The sequence below is a fragment of the Acyrthosiphon pisum genome, chromosome X, assembly GCF_005508785.2.
Source record: "Acyrthosiphon pisum isolate AL4f chromosome X, pea_aphid_22Mar2018_4r6ur, whole genome shotgun sequence".
NCBI classification, from domain to species: domain Eukaryota; kingdom Metazoa; phylum Arthropoda; class Insecta; order Hemiptera; family Aphididae; genus Acyrthosiphon; species Acyrthosiphon pisum.
In genome coordinates, this window is record NC_042493.1 from 130489136 (window position 1) to 130497387 (window position 8252).

At 29.8% G+C, this 8252-nt stretch overlaps 1 protein-coding gene and 1 long non-coding RNA gene across 3 annotated transcripts; one reads left to right on the top strand and one right to left on the bottom strand.

The window, feature by feature from the left end:
• Positions 1 to 609: 609 nt before the first annotated feature.
• Positions 610 to 4495, bottom strand: LOC100167010 (F-box/SPRY domain-containing protein 1-like). 2 transcript variants are annotated; one of them, XM_016801414.2, is made up of 3 exons: positions 3010 to 4495; positions 2799 to 2939; positions 610 to 1663 (listed from the first exon to the last, which is right to left on the bottom strand). In XM_016801414.2, the coding sequence occupies exons 1-3, from the start codon at positions 3419 to 3421 to the stop codon at positions 1563 to 1565; spliced, it is 654 nt and encodes a 217-aa protein (XP_016656903.1). In that variant the 5' UTR covers positions 3422 to 4495; the 3' UTR covers positions 610 to 1562. The 2 variants fall into 2 exon arrangements, with proteins under 2 accessions (XP_016656903.1, XP_001952737.1); XM_001952702.5 differs by lacking the exon at positions 610 to 1663 and having other exon boundaries at positions 1989 to 2939; positions 3010 to 4493.
• A 119-nt stretch (positions 4496 to 4614) lies between these two features.
• On the top strand, positions 4615 to 8148 carry LOC107882692. The gene is made up of 5 exons (XR_001678865.2): positions 4615 to 5210; positions 6988 to 7053; positions 7118 to 7192; positions 7264 to 7524; positions 7604 to 8148. It is a non-coding gene; the product is annotated as an uncharacterized LOC107882692 (long non-coding RNA).
• The last annotated feature ends 104 nt before the right edge of the window (positions 8149 to 8252 follow it).

Sequence of the window (8252 nt, forward strand, 5' to 3'; positions counted from 1 at the left end):
AATTGTGACTAACGATTTTGGATTTTTTTTTATCACTGTGAGAACAACTTATAAGAAACCTTGTATTAAATTTTCAAAGTTTTCTATCCAACCAAAAATTTTTTATCGTTATTTTAAAAAAAAATACTTAGAAAAATTGAAAATTTCATTTGTCTATAAATAGCTCAAAAAAAGTCGAAACACTTTGAAAATTTAACCCTGTATAGACAACGCTAATATAAACATCTGTTGCAAATTTCAAGTGCTTACAATAATTATTTTTTGAGTTACAGTAAAATTAAGTTTTCGTTTTTGTCAAAAATTGGTTTTGCGTAAAAATTCGCGTTTTTCCGTTATTTTTTTAAGGTTTTTCCTGCCGCTTTTGAAAAGTATTGGGAAATTTTCACTTTTGACCCCCCAAAGTACCAACTAGATTCACTTTCCTTTCAGAAAAGGTACAACTTTTGAAAATCGAAGCATTTTTACTGCTCCAAAAGTTGTCGTCAGACACAAAAAAAAAAAAAAAAAACACACATCATTGTAAAATCAATACATTCATCACTTCGTTCAGAATCTAAAATTTAATATATTATAAAATAAAAATAAAGCATATAAATAAATAGCATATTATTATAATAAAAGTACAAAACAAAAATGACCCTTAAAAAGTGTATAATGTTGGATTTTAGAATGTACAATTCAGTTTTATAGTGGGCCGTACAAAATGTATTAAAGGACCGCATAGTGGAGACTGCTAGTATAGACTATTGCCATATTTGCCATAAAGACCCGCACAAATTAATTTTACTCCATACACCACAAAAAGAACTTATACCAATACTATAGCATAATTTTTGTAATTAATTAATTTGTTTATTTATATACAAACGCCAATCGGCAATTTTATTATTACATTTAAAATTTAATATATTAATATGTAGTAAATGTTTATAACACACAGTAAAAGAATACATAGAAAATACAATTCAATATAAACATAATAATATTATAACAGTACTATATTATAGTAACATAGTGATATAGTACAGCAAACTTATAACTATTTAATACATTTATTAAATTTTAAAATCAAAATTAACATTATTTAGCTTACAGAGCATTCTATGTAATGGGTGATTGTGTCCATAGGATGGTACTTGAAAGAGGGGGTGATTTCTGGAGAAGAAGGAATTTGAAGACTTACGTTGGAGAGGAGATCAGGAGCATCTATAGTGCCACCTAGGAGCGAGGTTATGAAGTGCTCATCAGTATCTTCTCGACGTGATGATAGCACTGGTATTTCCAATAAACTACGTAATAAGGTATAATCTTGAGGAGAGTGTACTATCTTCATAATATGAACAACGTAGGAAAGAAAATTATTTCGGACACCCTCGAGTCTTAATTCATCTTTAGCCAAGTAAGGATGCCATACTACCACTCCATATTCCTATATTGAACGTACTAATGAGAAATATAATGTGCAGAGACAGCGAGCAGTCGAAAACTGTTTGGTATTGAGCTTAATAAATCCCGAGACTTTTAAAGCTTTACTTACCGTGACATTTATGTGTGCTCAAAGTTCAGTGATGGAGTATAATGAATACCAAGATATTTATAAACGAAAACAAGGTCAAGAATAGTGCCATTAAAAGAATAGTTATGTTGAATAGGAGACTGCTTTCTGGAAAAAGACATAAAAGATAGAGAATAATATTTTTGAAGGAATGACATATCGATTTTATATTTTATTATTATTTGACTTTGTATTCCACTTTCAAAATAAATAAAAAAATGTTGTAAATTTAAATGATGTTTAAATTGTTTTGAGACAATATTTAGACACATCGATATGTCATTCCCTCAAAGGTATTATTCTTTATCTTTTTTGTAATAGGTGACTTTACTCTAAGATTACTTAAACACATAGAAAAAATGATTTTGCGTAAATGCATTTTGTGTATGTTGCGTGTGAGCCAGAGAGAGAAAACAAATAGTGCGCTGACAGCCTCTTAAGGCTAAGACCAATACTGCATGCCCAATTCGCAAAATTATTGAGTTCAGATTGTAGGACCTGACATTTAATAGGACTATCAATTTTAAGAAAAAATTTTATGTCATCTGTCAATAGAAGAAGTTTAGCCTTTGTGATCCACTTAGTGATTGAGTTAACAAATAAAATAATTAGAAGCGGACTCAGGTTACCTCCCTGAGGAACACCAGATGGTATCATAATAATTTCAAAGGTTTACAAATATAAGCTACATTAATCTATAAAGTTATAATACTTAATTTTAGTAATTGAAAATAGGTAAGTTATTATGGAGTTAAACTATGTATTTTAAATTAAAGTCAGTAAATTACTCAATTGCTGATTTTAGATTTTAAAACATCAATAAAGGAATCTATTTAAACCTTATGTCAATCAGTATTTTATTATCTATTAAATTGAATTCTTACAAAAACTAGGTTTACTAAATCATATTGAGGCTTAGACGATTAGCGTGAGCGAATTCAATGCGGCAAAAATCAAAAATGGTGGTATTCTACCGCATTGCGTTACGAGAAATAGCATGATCAGAATTAGGTTTTCCGTCGCGCGGACTCCGTGTTCCCAATATACAGTACTTTTACTTTACTTTTACCATAAACAACTGACACTGAAGGATATAATTTAGTTGTAGGTAAATTTTCAAAAGCTATACCTAAAAATACATTATTTTTTTCAAAGTGCAAAGTACCAATTTCACAATCTAGTACTAAACGTAAATTTTCCCCAAATTGATTTTTAGGAATATTCTTTAACAATGGATAGTTACCATGTGGTATTGCATTGTGTACCAAAGTGTTACCAACTAAGTTCCAACCCCAACTATACTTGTTAGCGCCTAACAGCTGTTCGTAACCATCACATCGCAATGGTGCATCTTTTGTTGACACACCAATCATTGCAACTGTACCTATAAACAAAATAATTGATATTTGCAATAATTTCTTGTTTAGTATTTTACAAATTGAATATCTTTTTACCTAGTGGTTCAATCCATGTAATTTCCCATGTGTGTTTACCAGTATTATAACCAATCTTAGTTCGTACCATATCTGTACTCTCTGCGATTAGATTGCGAACGAATGTGAAACCACGATTTTCAACGACAATGTTCTTGGAACAATCATCTGGATTCCATGAATGACATAAGGCGCGTATTTTATCTTTATGGCTTTTGAGTGGTGACAAATGATCTGACTCCAAAAACTCTTTGGTCAACTCACGGCGACAAATCGATTTCCATGGCTCTGAACTGCCATCGTTAATTGCTCGATTCCAATTTCGACAGACCAACATGCAGCTATACAAATCGGATAGTTTCAAGTTTGAAAATATAATGTCCAACACCAAGTCGGGTAAGTGTTGTGGTAGCGATGCGTTACAAACATCCATTATACAAAAATGTTATTCAAGTAAAAAATAGATGAATTTTTTTCCAATTCGAACCACTATTTAGTGGGATTAGAGTGTAGTACACAGATGTATATCTTCAACGCAGATCATTAAACTTTAAACGAGTAATATAGTGAAATAACGTAAAAGTATTATCATGCACGACAAAATAAATTAATTGTGTCCGCGTTAACACGTATTTTGAAATTGCTTGAATTTATAAAACTTATTTATAACATAGAACACTTCACATTAATATTGTATAAACGCGTCTTCAAAACTCGGCAGTCAGCGTTGTTTAATTAAAATGTCAAAATATAATAATAACGTGGGTTCCAAAACTCGACGATCGATATTTTATTGATTTATCTCATCGATATTTATTATCAGTAGTCCGTATTATTATAACAGGTGTTAAAACACAACATTGTGGGGCTGGTATCGCTGTCCCATATTGAAATACCTCCAACGATATTATTGTCTACGCGGAATATAAAATGATCTCTGTACGGACAACAGGGAATTGTCTTTAGAGCAATCATTTATTGTATCGAATGCGAATGAGAAGATAACGGCGACTGTAGGGTTTTAAAATGTCATGAAATATTTCATTTTGACAAAAAATAAAATAAAATGCCTATTATATCTAAGAGTATAATGGTCGTCAACTTCTATACTCTGTTCGGAATAAGAATTCCCACTCGCTTGACGAAAACTCGTCTTGTTCGCGGATGTCTGTTGCCACACCAGTTGGTGCCGATGTTTGCTGTGCCGCCGCCGCTGACGTACCGCAGGTGTATAGGTACGTAGTGAACAATAAAATCGCACTGCTTTCACGAAGAATTGTATACGACGTAGACATTGAGTTTGGCGCAGAACAATAAGGTAAAAGTACAAGAAATATGGTAAAGAATTTTAAGAAATTAACTTTATAATAATATAATAGATAATAATTATTACGATCTTGTTATTATGATCATCTGTATGCACGGCGGCGGCTTTCGACAACTGGCGACCAATCACAGCGCAGCCGACACTTGCCAGAGGGTCTGACGGCTCCCTGCGAAAGTGGGAATCTTATTCTGAAAAGAGTACGTTATTAAGTGAACATTTTTAAAAGTTTGTTTATTGTATGAATAAGGAAAATATGTAACTATAATATATATTTTATAGCTAATGATTATTTTGCCAGAGATTATAAATTGTATCCAATCACAGTGCGCGGAGTATTATCATATCCTTATCATGAATCTTTATCACAGATCGATGTTTGGAATCCAAACTTATAGCCGTGGTTCGGATATTACATTTGATTTTTGTATTAATAATTATTTACATAATATTATTTACGTAAAATGAATACGAATTTATTATTTAATATTTACGCATTTCCGTTATTCAATAAGACGCGGGAATTGTGATTGTGATTGTTATAATTTCTTTTTGTGTTTTGTCTCTACCTACTAGATTATCAATATGAAACGGATAGCTACTCAATCGTTAGTACTTATAATATTAGAAGTTTATTATTACCTACTTGCGATTTATAACACCCAACGGACATCATCAAAATTACGAACAAGAGAGGAGTGTAAAAAAGTCAAGACCAAGGGACAAACAATTAATTTTCATGGTTGTCTATATGGTACAAAACCATGTTGCAACTGGCAAATTTCCAACTATAAACGGAAAAAATGACCTCGAAGTCTCGTGGGATGAGTTGGTTATACACCTCAACAATCTTCGGAATCCTGGCGCAGAGGAAAAAAATATAAAATCCTGGAAAGAGGTAATAAGATAAATACATATTAAAACATTACATTAGTAAAATAATAAAGTTAACACTGGGCTTTTCTTTTATCTTTATTTGGTGATTTGTATGTGAATGAAGTGTTAGACATAGCATTGGTTTTTTAATATAGATATATAGTACTATTTGCAAGTATTGAAAATTATACCTACAACACTAATTTAAATTATAAAAATAATTTTCTCTGAATCGGTACCAAACTGTCGACTCGCATCTACAAAATACTGAATGTACTACTTCATAAAGTATTGTGAATACCTACTGTCTACATTTTTTTATTTTCATCAAGAATGTTTTTGATAATGTTTAAGTATAATACAAATTTATAATATAATAATATAAATATAAGTATACCTATTTGATTATATTATATACCTATATATTTGGTTATAATAAATTTACAAAACGTACCTTTTGATAGTGATCTTCATTTTGAAGAAAAATGTCATAGTTATGGTTCTAAGCGGTTCTAAGTAATTGAAAAGTAATTCGATTCATATATTGAGAATTCCTGCGTTATCCTTACCTGTTTGTGAGTAATTAATATTGTGAAAACAATTGTACATGTATTAATACATACCTATTATATTCTTATATGTGTAATCATTTTGTGTATATTATATTATTATGTTGTTTGTATTAATCCATATTAATCTGAATAACCTAGGAAGGCCATTCTTTAAGGATGTTTTTTGTGTCCAAATTGACACACAGTAAAATTAGAGTAAGATTTTACTCATTAGAGTAAGATTTTACTAACTTTGTGTCCACTAGAATAAATATTAAATTGTAGTAACTAATAAGTAATAACTATAATATATTAATTAAACCATTAACTGCACAAGTAAATTTTATAGAACCATTCTTTTTGTAATGAATTTAACGTGTTACTGGAATTAATTTTAATTAATTAAAAATTGTGTTACAAAAATCATCTCACCATGGGACTATTAAAATTGAATTGTGCATAACAGTTCACGATGTTGGATATATTATCAAATTGGACAAAAGGGAACTGTAAAAGGGAGGAAACATAAAGGAAATCATCTTATTAATATGTAAATACATAATTATCACATATAACATTAAAAAATACAAGAGAATCACGAGTAAAGTTAAATTTTGTTTTTCTTTCCGATTGGTTAGGCCCTCCGATAAATAAAGATATCCAAGTGCCCACGGTGATTACCGGGTAGCCAGGTGGGCCAGACCGACACTGATGATGGGTATATGACTGTTTGGGAAGTAAATAGAGAGGTCACTGACTTAAGAAAAGAGGGTCTTTCTACTAGTGAAATTTATTTTTAAGGGTGGATGATTGGACACACAGTGATTATTCACTAAAAAATGGTCTGCTACCTATATATGTAAACCTACCTAAATATTTCTTGTCTAAATGTTAAGTTTTAGAATAATTGAGTAAATAATTATCATGAATTTAGTGACCACCTACTGACAGTTTGGTACTTTCCTTATGTTCAACCATAATTATTGTAGTAAAATTAATAAATTAACTATTTAACTTATTAGTTTTTATAAACTTATTATTTTATCATTGGTAAGCATGGCTTGTAATTTAAATGTATAACTTTTGATGTACCTAGAATAAATTATAAGTATCATAAGTAGCTTAAAAATAATAACTTTTCGATAAAATGTATATTTTATAATTGGTTTGTAATGTTTTAATTGTATTTTATTTTTTAATATATTTCAATTTGTATAAATGTTTAGCTATGCTTGTTTTATTTTCCAGTCATGAAGTATGTTCCGCTATAGTCTATTGATCCTATGAAATCAATCAATTCAGATGATACTAATTGTAAGTATTATTTATTAAAAAAATTATGTGAAAATTGAAATATTTTATATTAATTGGTTTACAGGTTCAGTTATATACAGCCAAGTTAAGTTGCCAGAGTCTATTGGCCCTATGAAATCGACCAGCTCAGATGATACTTGTAAGTATTATTAATAATAAAAATCATATGAAATTAAATATTAAATATTTTATATTTTGATTGGTTTACAGGTCAATTTATACACAGTCGAGTTGAGCTTGTATCTATAATAAATCATTCCTTGAGAAAATGCAAAGGCTATCTAAAAGAAATCAATTTTACTCAGAAAAAACACATGACACCACAAAAATAATTTCTATAAAAGACAGTAGTGAATCTGAAAAAAACGTTATCCATTGTAAAAAAGCAACATTCAATAACTGAACATAAGGGTTCAGTTGCTGCCCAGGTGTTCAGTCAGAGAGTTTAGCTTTTACTCTCGGAATAGTCTAGTGAGTTACTATAAAATCAAATAGTAATTTATTTCTGTGTAATATTTTTTAAACATAATATTTTATTTTTAATTAACAGTTTGTATGTGGCAACGATAAAGGAAGCTCAAGACACTGCAAAACTCTGTTTATTTGTAAATTAAATTATTTTACAGTGTTAATAATAGTTCCACAATTATTCAGCTTGGGAAGGAATTGCGTAATTCTGTGACGTCCACATCAATGCTTTGGAAATTCTGGAAGGAAGCTCTGTTGGTTTTAGAGAATATGAATTTTGCAACCAGTAAAGTTCCAACCATAAAAACCTGGATATCCACAATAAAATGTTTTGAATATTTATGTAAAAAACTTTTAAATAACGGTTTTAAATCTGTATCGCTGCGCTCGTTTAATCAAGACCCAGTGGAAAATATTTTTTTATCTGTTAGGTCCGTAGTCATGGTTTACGAAATACAATCGCAACTTATTTCCATTTTAAAAATTCATTTAAATAACTCATTATCAATAATTTGATTTCTTCTCAATCTGTTGGTGCAAACTGCCAAAAATATAATTGTGATAATTTAATGTGAAAAAAACTTGATACCTTAATTATGACAAGGAGGCAGGAATTATATACTTTTGCATATTTTTTTAGAGTCTATACAGTCATACGGGGATTTGAAATTTTTACAAATCACAAAACATGTAAATTAATGTCTAATGGCAAAAGTTGTTTTTGCTTATTT